Raw genomic sequence first — 17383 nt, 5'->3', positions numbered from 1 at the left:
GGTGGAAGCTAAAACATAAACGGACACTTCCGGTTTAAGGGTTTCAAAATAAACGTCCTTTAGTCAACGTTAAGTTTGAAAAACTGGAAAGCGCGGGAAAAATGATTTAAAGCTCGAGTTAAAATTCGCATTTGAAGCATTGGGGCGTTTCGAAGCACAAAACCACGAGTAATATCTAAGATTTTTAGGTATTTTTGGACATAACTGGAACACGTTTACTTTTATTTTTTAAAATAACTTGCAAGGGTCCTTTCCGTCGGTTAGGTGTTGTTTTGTTTAACTTGACGCGTATTGTTCTTTCATCAGGGGCGGCTTGTTTCCCCTCCCCAATAGGCCGGAACACCTTTTTATGGAGCTCAACAAGTGCCAGGTGGATAAAAACGGAGAGAAAAGAAGTTATGTTAATTCTGTTTCATACTGTGAACAGGAAGCTAAAATGTGCTCCATGAGTCTAGAGCATTAATTATTTTATAATAATAATTATTATTATTTATTGTTTTAGTTGCCAGATCAGTAAATTATTATTAAATTTATTATTTTAAATTTCACCGAATGTCTGTCAAGAATTAACATTTTGTATGGACTTGCAAAGATGACATTAAAGAAAACAAAAATTTAAATGAATAATTAATTTATATAATGGATTGGAGAGTCTAGTATGGTGGCCCTGAAGTGCAAACTGCAACTACAAATCTAAAAGCGCAACTACATAAAGGAAATTGCAACTACATAAAGCAAAGCGCAACTACATTAAGAAAAACCAAACTACATAAAGCAAAGCGCAACTACATTAAGAAAAACAAAACTACATAAAGCAAAGCGCAACTACATTAAGGAAATCGCAACTACATAAAGCAAAGTGCAACTACATTAAGAAAAACAAAACTACATAAGGCAAAGCGCAACTACATTAAGGAAAACACATTTACATTAACCTACCGGAAAAGGTAGGTACCAGTGGGAAACATGAGACATCGCTGATTGGACGACGGCGCCGTTTGACCCTTGAACCGGAAGTCATTCTGCCTGCTGCGGCTTTTGAAAACATGGATATTGTCGGCGCCCCAAACATAGCTGCCGTTATCCAGGAACATTTTGAATCAGGACATACGTACGAGGTGATACTGGATATGCACAAGACTAATCACGAAATTTCAGTTAGTTTGCGTCCACTGAAGACACACTTAAAAGAAGCTGGACTGTTCAGACGACGCAACTTCCGGTTCAAGGGTCAAACGGCGCCGTCGTCCAATCAGCGATGTCTCATGTTTCCCACTGGTACCTACCTTTTCCGGTAGGTTAATGCAATTGTGTTTTCCTTAATGTAGTTGCGCTTTGCTTTATGTAGTTTTGTTTTTCTTAATGTAGTTGCGCTTTGCTTTATGTAGTTTTGTTTTTCTTAATGTAGTTGCGCTTTGCTTTATGTAGTTTTTCTTAATGTAGTTGCGCTTTTAGATTTGTAGTTGCAGTTTGCACTTCAGGGCCACCGTAGTCTAGTTTAAGTATGCATATCATATTGTGGACAGGAAGCTAAAACATGCTCCAGGGGTTTAGAGCATTAATTCTTTTTTATTACTTTTATTTTTTTTATAGTTGCCAGATCAGTAAATTTTGTGTTTCAAAGATGGTAACTCAATTTTGATTCGTGTTAATGGCTTATTTTAAATTTCACCGAATGTCTGTACAGAATTAACATGTTGTATGGACTTGCAAAGACTTCATTAAAGAAAACATTAATCATTTAAATGAATAATTAATTTATATAATGGATTGGAGAGTCTACAGAAGAATTTCAATTTCCAAGTTAAAATTTAAGTAAAAATGCCCTGAAGGACAAAATTCCAATTGTTATTAGCCTTGACATCCCAACACACTGCATTAGATAAAAACACACTATTATAAATCCCAAAAAATTAACAGAACAATCTTTTACTTTATACCTCTTTACACCCCAGTTACAATAGACTGAAAATCAGATTTTACAACTTGACATCACGACCATTTTTTAGAACCTGATTTTGTGATATCTTATATTTCAAGAATGCAATACGTTACCAGAAACACTTCTTTTTTCAATTAAGGAGAATGGATTTTTTTTCTTCTTCTTTTTTTACTCACTGGCACTTACCAGGCTCCATATACTTACAATTTGCTAGGACTTCTTAAGACTTAAGCAATCATTCACAAAAGCTTCTAAGAGGATGAAAGCGAATGAAGATCATTGTGTTAAATGATATGCTGTCAACCTTTGATAGTAATTGCCTTTGGAAACAAACATCAATCCATCTTAAATATGCCAAGCCTCTGAAAAATGTCAACTGAGGCTTATTTAATCTGCACCTCCACATTTGGCATCATACACTGATGTTAATTTTCAAAATGATGAAAAAAGAACTTCTCCTATATTATAATTAGTGATAAATGAGGCCTCCATAGCAATTAAACCAACATGTATAGCTGAAAATGAAGGATTAAAACTATCACTAAATTAGGGTTGTATGAAAGAAAAGCATGTTTTTATTTTTAATATGGGTAAACTGTCTTTATTAAACATGATCTTTTATTTTTTTCAAAGATCACAAGAAGAGCTTAGTAGTTGCATGTTTATCTTTGTTTTGCTTTAGTTAGCACTCTGAAAGCAGGGAGCCAGTCAACACCTACTGCTCCAGGGTTAATGCTTATTGTGAATCATCTCTTTATACGGATGCGGTATATTGAGTCATTTCAATGGAAAATAACTTCCAAGCCAGACCATGATAAAAGAAAAATAACAAACAAAAGAAAAAAAATGCTTTGGTCCCTGTTTTCCCTCATCTTATTGTAGCCTTAAAGGTTACTTTCTGCTGTATCAGTGTAGCTTTCAGCTTTTAACCATTGTACAGATGACCTGCTATTCTTAAAACAAATAGATTCCGTGTGTTTATGATCTCTGGTGTTTTTAAACCTCTTTATTAGAAGGAAAATCCTCTGTGGCAAATGCAAATATACAAAAGTTTTTTTCGTTTAGTTTTCAAGACAAGGTGACAGAGGATTATTTTACAGAATCCTTCTGGGAGGCAAGATTTAATAGAAACATACAAACCTAATGTTATAAAACCTTTATGATTTTTTTTTTACTGGCAGAGGGGGTTCAACTGTCAAAGCTCAATCTAACTTTAAAAAAAAGGTTTTTTTGTAACCTTTAGAACACGTTGTCTTTCCTGAGATTGCACAGACTAATTTTCTTTTTATGAACTTCAAAGGAATTATAATAAATTAATGTTAGTGTTTGCTACAGTTAACTTTACACAGAAACATGGCATACTGTCTTTTTATATTCAATTGTTAATTTTCATGCTGTTAATAAGAAATATTAATGAGTTGTTTAAAATCTGTTTTTTTTTTTTTTTTTTTTTAACACAACCACCACTTATTATACAACATGTTTTTATTACTTTAATTTGTAAATATTTCTAGAAATTTTAATTCAAACTTTTTTTTTTTCACTAAAACCTAAAAGATTTATTAATGTAATGCCCCCACCCCCAGAAGCATGGCGTTGTTTAGGCAACCAGACTACTTTCTAGGGCTGTGGAATGCGCGCAGGGACACAGCGGGGTGTGATGAGGCTGCTGAATTTTTGCAGCTAGTCTGAGTTCTCCAAGGACGATTCAGAGTAAACATCCCGCCACTGTGTGAGGACAACCCGGCATTAGTCAGGCCTGATTCCGGCCTTTTTGTGGCAGTTAACGGACACACCATAACTCAACAAGCGCTGATATAGTACCACTGTGTCCGGTTTGGTGTGTTTGAATAGCCTTGTTGGCTAACTGTGTCCCCCCTCCCTTCCCCTCCCCTCCCCTCCGCACGCGGTTCACCGAGGAGGCAGCGACCGCAGCCTGTCTCTGCCGAACCAAGCGTTCCATCCCGGGGCTGCAAGTGGGAACTTGTCTGAAAAGCTAACATGAAAATTCTTTAGAGCTTAGTCCCGGAGCTGCTCATTCAAAAGCAGCACTTTGAAGAGCTTTGAGAGCGGCAGGCCTCTGTCAGTCATTGTTCCAACACAATTCACTCAAGAACATAATATTTGCAGATGAGCTGCAGCTTCTTCCACCTGCCCTCTGTCTCTGCCTGTGCTTCTCTAATTATCTTCAAAGGCCGGTTAGGCACGCACAATTTAACCGCACACCCTTTAGTAATTAAACTTACCAAGAGGAATGTTGGCTGCTTTTTTTTTTTTTTCTTTCTTTAAGCAGCTTTGAATGCATACAAATAAACACATAACATCAAGGCTGGTTGTAGACGGGGGGGCCAACGGGTGCCAGCGCCCCTGTAGAACTGGTCCTGGTTGTGGCCGCTGTACTGAAAACATAAACAGCAGAAGTTCAAATATAAACCAGTTTCTCTAAACTTAGACAGATTTATTTAGACACATTTATTTTGTCATTTTGTATGAATGAGTATAAATAAAAATAAATGTATTTTAAAACAGCTCTAGACAATTTCATTTTTGTAAAATGCAGCCTTGAAAACAGTAATAAATACATAAAAATATGATTGTATATTTACAGTTCTAACACATATATAAATTTTTATGAATAAAATAAACAATTTTACACAACATTCAGCAGTCTAATGTCAGTGGGGAAGAATCTGTTATGGAATCCACAGGACATCGTTTTAAAAAATGGGTTTATTAAATTTGTTCATGGAGGTGGTTAAGATAATTTGGAGATGTGATTATTTATATGCATAGAGCTTTGAATTCTGAGTTTCTAAGTTCGAGCCCAATTGATTGCCACTCAGGGTCCTTGAGCCAGACCCTTAACCCCAGACTGCTCCTTTGGCACCGCACCATGGCTGGCAGCCTTAACAAAAAAAACTAGGGATTAGCGGCCTAGGAGTTAGGGCATAGAGCTTGGAATCCTGAGATCCTAAGTTCAAGTCCCACTCCCACAGGCTGCCACTCTGGCTCCCTGAGCAAAGACCCTTAACCCCACACTGCTTCCCGGGTGCAGCACAATGGCAGCCCACTGCTTACCAAGGAGATGGGTTAAATACAGAGAGTGAATTTCATTACTCTGTACTTGTGAGAGTGTAATGACAATAAAAGCTGGAAAAGAAAAAAAAAAAGTAAATCAAGAAAAACTTATATCTTATTTCAAGTGCATGATATCTAATCATCTTATTTTAAGGGTCAAAATCCTCCTTCCTTTGGCAAGTCATCTTATTTACCTTCTCTAATTAAAGGCAGGAAAGACGATTCTGTGGCGGAAGATATGTCCAACGGCTGCTTGTGTATTTTTGAATTTGAATTTTTTGTAAAAATGCTCTATGCTGGAAACGCCTCCGTCGGTAATTTGTATCTCACCTATAGAGGCAGCAAAGAGGCAGGATGCACCTAGTCAGCAGGAAATCTAGAGAAGAAGAGGTGTCTGCTGGCATTATCACTGCGAGTTATATTGGCTCTGTTCGAAAACCTAGGACGCATCCTTAGAAGACCGGATTCGAAGGCCGATTACGTCATAGCGCGGCGCCGAGGTCTGGTCGGATTCCAAGAGTCCTCGTTATGCGGCCTTGAAATGCGTCCTTCTTTTTGCCCGATTTAAAGGACGGGTCCGATGTATCCTCGGTATTCTTGGATATCCCAGGATTCATTGCGAGACCAAGCAAGCTGTGATCAGAGGAAGGGTTACTTGGCGCTGAACAGTGGTGAAAATTGGAAGTTCAGTTTAATATAATACAACTCTGTGAATAGTTCCGTCTGAAATGAATGAAAATAGTTGTTTTAATGGTTATTGAGTCAGATATGTGGCGGTAATGTTTGGTCTATCTAAAGGTTTTAATCTGTTACTGTGTAAATGGGTTTGGCTGTAATTTAAGGATAGATTCTAATATATCTGCAGGGTGGGGACTATAAATCTGATAGGATTTTTATCTTTTTATTGCTGTTTTGCACAATATGCTTAACTTTGTATTTTTTGTTGTTGAATATTAGAGATTTTGCAGATATATTTTTTATACATACATTGTTTAGATTTACTTATATCTTTCTACCCCTTTTATAGAATAGAATAGAAAATCCCTTTATTTTCCCACAATGGGAAAATTTACAGCAGCAGAAAGATTATTGAAAATGGTCACACAAATGTGGACCTTAGAAAAATGTATAAGAATAACATAATAGGGAAGAGTTAAAATATAAACAATAAAATACTGTAAAGTGTTTTAACAATATAAAAATGGGAAATAAATAACCAATATGCAGCTATGGACATTTTTACAGTGATGGATATTTGAAAATAGCAGCAACATCAGAGATGTGCAGAATGACAGCAGCAGGTTATTTAACTGACTGAGGTTTATATCATTACATTTGATTTTATTTGTTCCAGCTCCCGGTGGTTGGAACATTTATTCCACTCTGGATTCTTGTGAGTGTAGTCTTCGTTCACCTCACAATAAAAAATAAATAAATAAACAGTTTTGAAAACTTCTGTTTTCATTCTTTTCCTGCTTTGTGTGTCAACGTTCACGGTTGCTATGCAACAGAGCATACGGCGGTAAAACCCGCCAAAGGGTAGACCTGGTCGAATTTACAGCCAAAACTCTTCCGGTCTCCTTATTTTCAAGGACTTCGAAGGATCCAGTCTAGGTAGACCGCGTCCTTGGAGGAACCGTCCTAGGTTTTCGAACAGAGCAATTGACAAAATTTAAAGGCTTTCTTTTCCTGTTAGGTTTGTCGTGATTGTTTTTGGTCATTGATGCCTCAGTTTGCACAAAATTGGGGAACAAATAGCTAAAAAAAAACTGCAGCAGAAAAAAAAAAGCATAGGAGTACTTCTTTGTGCTTTGCTGCAAAGGCGAATCGCTAGCCAAACAGCATGTGATTTATGCTTGGAGCCTACGTAAATAACATCATGGCGCAGGTATGCAAAATATTTGATCGACAAACAAGTAGCCAATCCACTTTGGACAGTAGGCAAAGTGGATTGGCTGATGTTTTCAATTCAATTCAGTTTATTTATATAGCGCCAAATTCACAACACATGTCATCTCAAGGCACTTTACAGTTCAACCAGATCATACAGTCAAATTGATTCAAAGTTTTCTATCTAAGGAAAACCATTTGATTGCATCGACTCATTGACTCAAATACAATCCCTCACACTAAGCATGCTTGTAGCGACAGTGGAAAGGAAAAACTCCCTTTTAACAGGAAGAAACTGCCAGCAGAACCAGGCTCAGTGTGAGCGGCCATCTGCTGAGGCCGACTGGGGTTCAAGGAGACAAAAGCAGAGACACAAAAAGCAGCTGTAAAAGGCGGCTCCGTCCAGGAAACACACAGCCAGGCAGACGAGCTCCAAGCCAGCTCCCATGTCAGAGGATGAAGAGAGCACATCCAGCCAATCAGAGAAACAGGACCACACTGGAAAACAGCCCAATCTCCAGCATTTTGTAGGCACCACCACTTTTTCTTTTTTTTTTTTTTTTTTGCGAGGGGGCATAAATGCAATAAGGCTTCCATCAATTTAGTCATTTTAGATGAATCTGGACACTTAATTTCTGAGGAAAATCTTCTTTCATACCTTTAAGGACTAATACATTGATTTTAAGGAACGTTTAATTTTTTAAATACTTTTTTGTAATGTAACACCAAATCAATTTGTTATGACTACATGCAATGAAAAACGAGACTGTTAAGGATTTGTTACTAAGACCAATTAAACATTGCAACTTTACAATTTACTTGAACAATTATTTTAGTATACCGGGTAATAGAAATTACCAGTTTGTGACTCACGTGATAAACTAAAAAGATGTGCTCTTGCTTTGTTCTTTTTTGTGTGTTATTCTTTTGTTTTCTGCCCCCATGTAAAATCACTATTCTGTGTAAAACACCAGAACTTCCTGCTGTAAAACGATCCCAACACCATGATACAGTCACTTCTGTACTTTACAATGAGGAGGCTGCTCTGAAGGCATTTAAATGTTGCCCGTTTTATATAAAAAAAAAATGTAAAAAAAAAAAAACTACAGATGATCATTATGAGATTAGAGAGGTTCTTTTGTTGTCTTTGGACTCTGTTATTACAACAACATTAATTTGGTTCACTGGCTGCATAATAAAATAAACAAAAGACATAACAAGGATGTAAGTAAAAGTCATAGAAAAAACAATGATAACATATGAATAAATAAATGACAATAAAGCTTGCCTAAGTCTATGAGGAATGGGCATTTATAAGCAAGATCTATGTGACATTTTAGCATTAACAAAAAAATGGGTAAACAAACAGGCAAGACAGTCTGTTTATATCTAGATACTGAATGTGGCAGAGACAAAATAAAGTAATGAACAATGTCTAAGAGCTGAACTGCACATATCCTCTGCACTTACAAGCAGGAGGTAGATACGCATAATTAGGATACAGAAGCCATGAGTGTATTTATAAACAGTGATTAAGGTTTTTATTTTGTGATTAATGGCTTCTTATAAGACTGACTGATTGATTTAAAATGAGACGATCTGAAATACAGCTCCAGTGTTGTTGCTTGGCTTAAGCTTAATGAAAAGTTATCTTTATAAGCATGCCGTTATGTGTATAAATGTTCAGTAAGCAAACAAATACCAGTCTGTTTATTTAGAAAAGCACATTGAGAATTGGAAGAAGGGGGATTCATTATCAGAAGGCCTTAATAGACTTAAAGTCAGACATGATCTTATCACAGAGAGAAACACTGACATTTAAATGAATTTAACTTTATCAACTCACTTCAAATATAGTGCAATGAAATTGCAGTTAAAATTGTCATCATTGTTCCCCAGGACGTCGGAAACTCTTAGGTTTATTTAGGAAAATGTCCTGTATGAGGGCAGCGTAAACCGATATAGTGACAGAGGTTGATTTGCATGCCAAACGTAACTGCATTCAAAGCTGGCTTACAGATAAAAAGAGAAGCAGAGATGCTCTGTGTTGAATTTTGTGGACTTCTCTACATGATGCAAATTTCAATCATGCTTTAATGGTTAGTTTTAGCACAGAGCCATACTAGATGCTAAGTCGGGTATGTTCGCAATTTATAGCTTGTTTTACTGCAGCTTGAGAAAGAAACTGGCATTCCAGTGTCTCCAATTTATCGTAGGCTAGGGCATTAGTGTTTCCGGGACATTGTAAGCTTTTTCCCTTCATCTGAGAGGAATTGTTAAGTCAAATGTTTGAAACTTGGACACTGTTGAATCTTTCAACAGATCCTAACCGAACAGGGAAAGAGATATTCAAAAGGATAAAAGAGACTGACATTCATTTTCTCTGATCTTCCCTAGACTTAAAACTATCAAAACATTTTGCAGAATGCTTAAAGCAATGTCTGTGAAAAACTTTGTAGAAATTAATCTAATTTTGTAGAAATCATTCACAGACATTGCTTTAAGCATTCTGCATTCTTGCTTCTATATATTCTATCTACCCTGTGTTAGTAAGAAAAAAATGCACAGAAATTGCAATTAAAGCTTTTGCATTGAGCTTAGATTTCTGTGATATTGTGCATTGAAACTTCATTCCAGCCTGAAAACGAAGGTTTAAATAAATATAATTCATTGTAATGATGATTCATTATAAACCATGGCAAATACTTTCAAGCTGTGTATATTGCTGAAGTAAACGGAAATAGGACCAGGGCAGAGTGCGTCTTTAGCGCCCCCTGGTGGTCATTACTTAATAGTACAGGCAACATGGCGGCGCCCGTCAGGACTTTGTGCTGTTCAGGTGAGACAGAGGTTAAACTTAAAAGCTCTTCATCCGGAATATTGAAGAGTTTTCTAACTGCCAATATCTATTTTATATTGTTGTTTTTATTTTTGCTGTTCATAGTTTTGCTTGTGTTAACAGTGGAAGCTAATTGCTAACGCAGATGCTAACTGTTTGTATCAGCTTATATCAACTAGCAGCTTTTGGAGGTTCGGGTTAAATATTAACTTTTCCTTCATTTTCTCTTTGAAGCTCTGAGGCTTTCCAGCAGACACTTTAGCTCTACATGCGGAGTACAAGCTGGACAAAAATGGAGAACGGAGTAAGTTTTGCAACCACTGCCGCATTGCATTGAAATATCACAAATTTCTAATAAAAGTGGTTAAAAATTGTATTAGAATTTTATAATTTTGTTCCCAACTAAATTAAATGAGCTTCCAGACAGATTTAACAACATTCGGCTTAGAAACTGCTTTGTAATTTTGCTTTTAAACACATAAATTATACTGAAATCACTAACCTGAAACATCTGACATGAATGGATTCTGATTTATAAACAGCTAATGCTGAATTAAGTTTGCTTTTGGATACAGTTCCATTAACTTTGTTTTTGCTGCTATTTTCAAGCTAAATAATGATGACTGGAATTGTAATAATTGCATGGAGAATTGTATTGCTTTATCTCTGTTTTGCAGACATGGACTGTCCAGGAGTGGCACAGAGTATGGACCCCTGACGGATCTGCCTGATTGGTCATTTGAGGGTAATTAATATAAACTGTGATGATCTAAATGGAGGTTAATGTAAGAAGTAAGGTTGTTGTTCACTGTAGGTCAACTGTTAGCTGATTACTGGTTTCCTTTGCTTCTCTTGCTGTCTTTCCTCTGGATTCTTTTTGGGGTTCAGAAAAGAGCAGATCTCTTCCTATTTAATAGCAATATTTGTTTTATATATATATATATTTTTTTTTTCCCCACCTGTTGGAGTCCCATTTCACCAGGGTTTCCACAGTCATACATTTTTTATATTAAGGCCTTAAAGGCACACTATGCAACATTTTTCAGTTAATTAATATGTTCCATAACGTTATGGATGACTAAATGAGTCATTTCAGGTTGAACAAAGGTATTCTCGGCCGCCCTGGTGGTCTGTGGGGGAAATACTGCACCTGCAACTGCAGGAGCACCGACCCGCACCCACAGGCTCAGAAGTCTCGTGAGAGTCAGTCTTGCTTTATGGCGAGAACTGCTACACCCCCCAGTTATAAGCATTCTCGTTGCTAGCACAGTGGCAATCTTTGTGCAGTTATGCTACGTTCACGCAGCAAAAGCAGCAAAATCGCGTCTGCCTCTTCATTTTTGCTGCTTGTACCAGTTAGTTCTGACGCGCGGCTGAAGCAGCTTTGCTGCTCTGGCTGCGCGGTGCAAAAGTGTGTCTGACGCGCGTTGGGCGGAGCTTCACTATCCTTTCTCTGCCTTGCAGCTATATTTGCTGTGATCAGTGGGAATAAAGTAGTTTTAATGTGTTTAAGTGAGAAAATACACCTGAAAACGTAATCAGTGCCGTCAGTTCATTCAGATTGTTATCCTGCCTTCAATATTTTTTCTGTCGGAGCCACTCAGACCCCCACATACCAGCGGGGCGCCGACAGTATGGATCCCTTCATCAGCAGCGGTTCACCGCGGCAGCTGGTAGGTGTTTTTCATCTAAATAATCCAAACTGCATATTCTGCCGGCAGATTTCTGCATTTTAAGTTAATTTAGGCGTCAATAAACTGTTTAAGAGGAGTGATCATCAGCGCTGTGTCTCTCTCCCTGCGTTAAACGCACCCGACGCGCTGCTTCAGCTGCTCAGACGTGCTGCGCCTGGTGCTCAAAACGCGCCGCGGGACCTTTTGCTGCGCCTTGACGCGCGTCAACCATTGACTTTGCATGTAAACTCGCTGCTTCTGTCGCGCCAGCTGCGTCCAGTGTGAACGCAGCGTTAGTCATTCGGTGCTAAGCTCAAAACAACCGCGCCTGGCTTGACGGAGAAACCAGGAGAACAGCTGTGCATATTTACGACAGTGCACTTTTACTTTCGCCCTCTGGAGGGAGCCTCACTGGAAAATCAACACCGGTTGCATAGTGTACCTTTAATTGGTATTAAAATTCATTAAATGTGGTTATAGTGCCTTTTAAAATGGTTTATGTAAAAAAAAAAGAGAGAGAAAAAGCTACAGAATGGGGAAAATGCAAATTTCAAAAGGCTGCAGCCTGTCCATGGTAAAGATGATGAAGGATTTTGCCATGTTTTCTATCTATCTATCTATCTATCTATCTATCTATCTATCTATCTATCTATCTATCTATCTGTCTGTCATGGGTACTTGTTGATGACGTTAAAATTATTTCTAAGGGCATTAAAAGAGCATTAAATTAGAGTTACTCCTTCCGGTATAAACCCTGTGTACAGCCTAAAGTGAACAAAGTTGCAAAGAATAGAAACATGTAAACAAAGTATTTTACTACTAATAATAATTAAACTTTATTGATCTTACATTGGAGAAATTTCCCTCTCATGCAGCCATTGTGTGGCGCCTGGGGAACAATCAGGGGTTAAGGGTCTTTGCTCAGAGAGCCAGAGTGGCAGTCTCTGGGAGTGGGTTTGGAACTCACAACCTCAGGATTCCAAGCTCTGAGCCCTAACCACTAGGCTGTCACTGCCACTTTAAATTTAAAAGTATTAGAATAGAATAGAAAAAAACTGTATTGTCCCAAAATGAAAAAATGATGGCGTTACAGCAGCAAAAGATTAAAGCAAACTAACTAACAAATGTGGCCCTTAAAAAAAAAAAAAAAATGTATAAAATAGCAGAATAAGTGAAATAAAATACTATACAGTGTTTTGCAATATAACTATTGTGAATCTGGAAAGAATAAGTATATAATAATAACATTCTTAGTAACAGCAAATTGGATATTCAGCCATAAATATGTAATTAAGGTATTATTTGATGGAAAAGGCCTTTTGAAAGTGAACATTTTCCGAATTTTGTCTCATTACTCCAACAAACTTCAGAGTATCTAACTGAAGTAATAGAGAAACCCAAATAGGGATTACATCTTGTTTTTTGTTTGTTTGCTTAAACCAAAACAACATTTGATTATTTTAGGAATGTATCTACCAGGTTTGCACATCTAGGCTAAGTCCTCTTTGCAGAATAGCTTTGGTTGTTCTTTCAGGATGGATGAAGCATCACTCTTAGTTTATAAGTTCAAGTCTTAACACAGAATCTTAACGCAATCGACGTCTGAACTTGATGCTGTTTGTTCACTATAACAATCCTCCAAAGCCTCCATAAAGCAGCTGGAATTATCATTGAATTCCTTACAGGGTGGACTCTGTTTAGCAATGGGGTGATTGTTGAAGACGACTGAAAGGGGTTGGGCTTTATTTAAGGTTGTTCTGTGACAAAAAAGGGAAGAAGTTAAAGGCATGTAACACCTTTGGCAGGCGCTGTATGGGTGATAATCCCCGTGTTGGAGCCCAGCTCGGTTTCACACTGAGAAGAAACAAACCATAGAGTTCAGTTCTGATTCGCTCCACTGGAGCTCCTCTCTGTACCCGTCACATTTTTTTATTATGTTTTGATTTTTTTAAAGACTTAGAGGGGGAAATAATATATTTAATCCACATTTTGTTTTATCATTGATCTCTGTTATAATTTGCCAACAGACGGGCGTCCGGCACCTCCACTGAAAGGCCAGCTGAGGAGAAGGAAAGAGAAAGAAGAGTTGGCCGTAAGCACCACTATTAAAGTCTCTCTTTGTCGCTCGGCTGTTTCCTTCTCCTTCACACCCATCAGCTCCCTTCTTTCTTTTCTCAGAGGCGTATTGTGATGCTGAACTCTGAGGTGGACCGAGGAATAGAAGTCTGGGAAGAGAAGCAGCAAGAGGCCAAACGGATGGAGGAGCACAAACAGTCTCTTTTACTAAAACCTAAAGGGAAGTTGTTAATAAAGAAACCCAGGAGTTAGGAACTGATTATTTGGTATTTGTTTAATAAATGCTGTTTCTGTTTTGTCAAAAGTAAAAAATTTTCTTGTCTTTGTTGCTTCTGGATTAAGATGGTTGGGGGGGAAAAAAAAGAAAGACAAGTGCTGCATTGTTTATACTCCACCTCCACTAGATGGCAGCATTTCTCCCTTATGAAAAAAATTATTTTGTTGCGGAAAAGGACTGTTTAGCATAAAGCATCACTTATTTACATCCCTTTTACTGAAAACTCAGCATATCATACCTTTTTTGCCTAGATAAAGATGTATGAAATGCTTTTTTTCTCTAAATCATTTTATCTTGTGTTCTCCAGAAAGGATTGTTTTGCTCTGCTAAGACATTTAGCTGCTGCTGAAAGCAACATCTGCTTTAGAGGTTCTGAGAGCTGAGGCAGGCGACCCAGTTAACTGAACGTGTCCAAAATGAGTTCAAAGCTTTTAAACACATATAGCTTTGAATTTTTGTTCAGGAAAAGGAGAGTCGGATCTCTTAAAATGTATTTCTAACGACCTCAAAAGAGCCATTGAAGACAATGTATTTAGCTTTTTGTTGTTTGCAGAGTTTTGTTTTCCACTGCCACTCGTTCAGACTCGTGCTAGCAGAGGGGAATATTTACTAAAACTTCTGTTCTTCCTGGAAAAAAATCCACCAACATCAGTCCAATAACATGGTGTGTAACAGATCGAGAGCTTAGAGAGGAGCCCTTTAAGTGTTGTTATTGTAAACAACCATTAACATACCGCAGCTGTTGCCTGTCTACAGTTTGACCATCTATCTGTTTACCTTTCCAAATAGGTTTTTGATGCATATAAGGCAAGAAGACTTAGCAATAGCTAAGCTTCTTATTTTTTTCCACATAATAATCATACATGGTTCATGTCACACTTGGGGTTTAGAATAATTGTTGCAGTTTAAAACCTGGCTTTAATCTGATGTTTTTAGTGTTTCCTGTTGCTTAATAAACAGCTAAAGCTGCACTTTGTCAAACTTTTTTTTAGCTTCTTATCCCCAAAATAATAAAGTAGCTGCTTAATTTCATAACGGATGCCTTAAATAAAGTATTAATGTAAAATGATTTTATATCTCTTAAAACAGTTCAAGAAGTAAAATAAAAATCGATGTTTAGACTGACTTTTTAAAGCTTTTGTTAATTATGAAGGTTTTAAAGCTCACATGTAATGAAAACATGTCTAAGATTATATTACATCACAAGGTTTTTATGCAGATGTGTTCAGTACAGTTATTTTTAATATCTGCATAAAGTCTTATAAAAACAAAAAACAAAAACACTTTTAATCCAACAATTGTGCTTCAGAACTGATTGTAAATAGGCTGGTATAACGGACCAAATTTAAGCTCGTTTTTATCTGTCTCTAAACAGTTGAAGATTTCTGCTTTAAACACTCTTTAGTTTTTCTGCGTTGACTTCCTTCCACTTCATATGTTTGTAAGCTAATTTAAGAAGTGAGATTCCTCACTGTGGGATCATTAAAATCTTTTCTCAAGTGGTTCTCAAATGCTCCACAGCCTGACTGCAGCATCTAAGAGTCGGTCCTCCTTTGATCAGAGTAATGGGATCTTGCCTTTTTTTTTAAGCTGTTCAATGGTTACAACATCATGAAAAATATCCTGGGTCAGTTTTTCTTTTCATCTCAGTAGTTTCATATCATAAAACCAAACTGTTTAATATTTGATCCAGAAATGGTTTCATATGTTTCATTGTAAATTGAACCAAAGCTGGTTCTTCTTCAAACATTGTTCCCTCCCATGTTCATGATCTACTGTCTGCAAACTGATTACTGCCTGAACAGTAAAATCCCTTAATTTGAACCTGTCTGTCAACATGAAGTAGGTTGACATAAATAAGTCTAAATAAGAACAGATGACAAATAATGTTCTGATAGTTACTAATCTGGAAGTCTTTGGGATTCCAGCAATCTATAGAGCGAGTGAATGCTATCATTGAACCAGGCTCGGACTGGTAATCGGTGATACCGGGCATTTGCCCGGTGGGCCTGTCCTAATTTCAGCGTGCGAGGGACGACCCTCCTTACATCATACCAGGCCCAACACTTACTCTACGACCAAAGCTCCTACCTGTCACAGTAAATAATTAAAAAAGCTTGATTAGTAATACAACATTAACTACTAAATGATGCATGCAATATGTAGCCCTTCCTTGTCATGCACATTCTTGAGACGGTTGGCATATGGTGTCATTTTCTATTTTTTCAAACTGTAAAATCCTTGCAACAAACTAAATTATAATAAAAGTAAAATGCTTTCTTTAAACCAAACTAAGATGTTCCTCTTATATTTTCCAAATTTATGTTTGAATATTTGGCAAAAATATGTTGCAGTGCATGATGGGTTTTTGCATCTAAAGGCTAACGTTTCCTAGCCTGGGTGCCATTCCGAACTTAGTCCCGCCCACAAAGTTTGAGGTCGGGAAGTTCGGTCTGGCTCTGCTCCATAGTAGCGCAAGTATGATCGCCCACTGTCAGGCGATCCAATCAAATTGTCAGGGCGGACTTTATACGATGATGGACAGATGACCAACAGTAACCTAATCAACCACGTGACCAAAGCGCGCATGGGTGACAACAATAATGGCTGCTGCTGGAGAGTTTAGGTGAGTAGATTCTGCTATTAGGTCTGTTCTAGAAGATATCGACAGCAAATTAATTTTAAAAGAGGAACAGAGAAACACGATCAAGTCTCATCTTCTTATTATAGGCGTGCAACTGCACGCTTTGATTTTTGTGGACAACAACTATGCCTCGCTTAACATACGTCACGCACTCCGTTGCTCTTATTGGTTGTAGGTCTGTCCAATTGAGTGCAGAGGCATTTTTTTTCCTGGTTCGTTCGAAACACGCCCCATAATCGCAGCTCTATGGAGCAGTATCAGACTCATATTCTGACTAGAATTGAGTCGGACTACGTCAGGCTAAACGTTTCCCGTCTTACGTGCATTGTTGCCAGGTTGGGATGTTTCCCAATCTGGCAGTTTATGATGGCCGTCTATGGGTAAAACATTTTTTTTTCTTTAGATTAATTGCCTAAGAGATCACTAGACTTTGGATCAAATTGGGTGAGATTTCTTATATCCAGGCGGTTTATGAAAATTTTTTGGGCTGGAAAACGTGAGTCAGTGACATCTGCTATTGGTTATGGTTGTCGTGTGATGCTTGAAGATAGATTGGTTAATCCACAATGTGTATTCGTATTGTGTTTCACATCTGAGATGGGTCCATAAGTAGGCCGGTGTAGATGGAAAAATCCCAGGGCCGAAAATCATTCCCAGTCCGAGCTTACATTGAACGCACATAACATCAGAGCCTACCCAGAAGTGGCTGATTAAAGGTATAGTGGAGGATGTTCTTTTTCCGGGTGGATCATCAAAATAACTCAATCATTCTGGTGATATTTTTACGTAAGGCCATCCTACGTGCTCGTCCCCATCTTCACTTACCAGTAATGAGTCTGACATAGTGGAAAAATTGCAAAACAGCAACTTTTAAACAGAGCGTGCATGACTGAAATGGACTTGTGCATACTCTCACACACGTTTAATAGGCGTTCCCTCTCGAGGGTGCAGGTACAGGGTTGTG

General features: G+C 37.7%; 1 protein-coding gene across 1 annotated transcript; it reads left to right on the top strand.

The window, feature by feature from the left end:
- The first annotated feature begins 9664 nt into the window (after nucleotides 1-9664).
- Nucleotides 9665-13810, top strand: mrpl52 (mitochondrial ribosomal protein L52). Its single transcript, XM_038270393.1, has 5 exons — nucleotides 9665-9749; nucleotides 9984-10053; nucleotides 10427-10494; nucleotides 13450-13514; nucleotides 13601-13810. The coding sequence occupies exons 1-5, from the start codon at nucleotides 9716-9718 to the stop codon at nucleotides 13748-13750; spliced, it is 387 nt and encodes a 128-aa protein (XP_038126321.1). The 5' UTR covers nucleotides 9665-9715; the 3' UTR covers nucleotides 13751-13810.
- Nucleotides 13811-17383: the final 3573 nt, after the last annotated feature.

The sequence above is a fragment of the Cyprinodon tularosa genome, unplaced genomic scaffold (genome assembly GCF_016077235.1).
Source record: "Cyprinodon tularosa strain WSP-4 unplaced genomic scaffold, ASM1607723v1 ctg76, whole genome shotgun sequence".
In the NCBI taxonomy this organism is placed as follows: Eukaryota; Metazoa; Chordata; class Actinopteri; order Cyprinodontiformes; family Cyprinodontidae; genus Cyprinodon; species Cyprinodon tularosa.
Note: the sequence above shows the minus strand (reverse complement) of the source record. Positions and strands in the feature narration are given on the sequence as shown.

What these genes read in the sequence shown, in the direction of transcription:
- mrpl52 (XM_038270393.1), top strand. Translation starts at nt 9,716, where the DNA reads ATGGCGGCGCCCGTCAGGACTTTGTGCTGTTCAG. An exon ending in CAGGACTTTGTGCTGTTCAG is followed by an intron (nt 9,750 to 9,983) that starts GTGAGACAGAGG and finishes TTCTCTTTGAAG; the next exon opens with CTCTGAGGCTTTCCAGCAGA. An exon ending in GGACAAAAATGGAGAACGGA is followed by an intron (nt 10,054 to 10,426) that starts GTAAGTTTTGCA and finishes TCTGTTTTGCAG; the next exon opens with ACATGGACTGTCCAGGAGTG.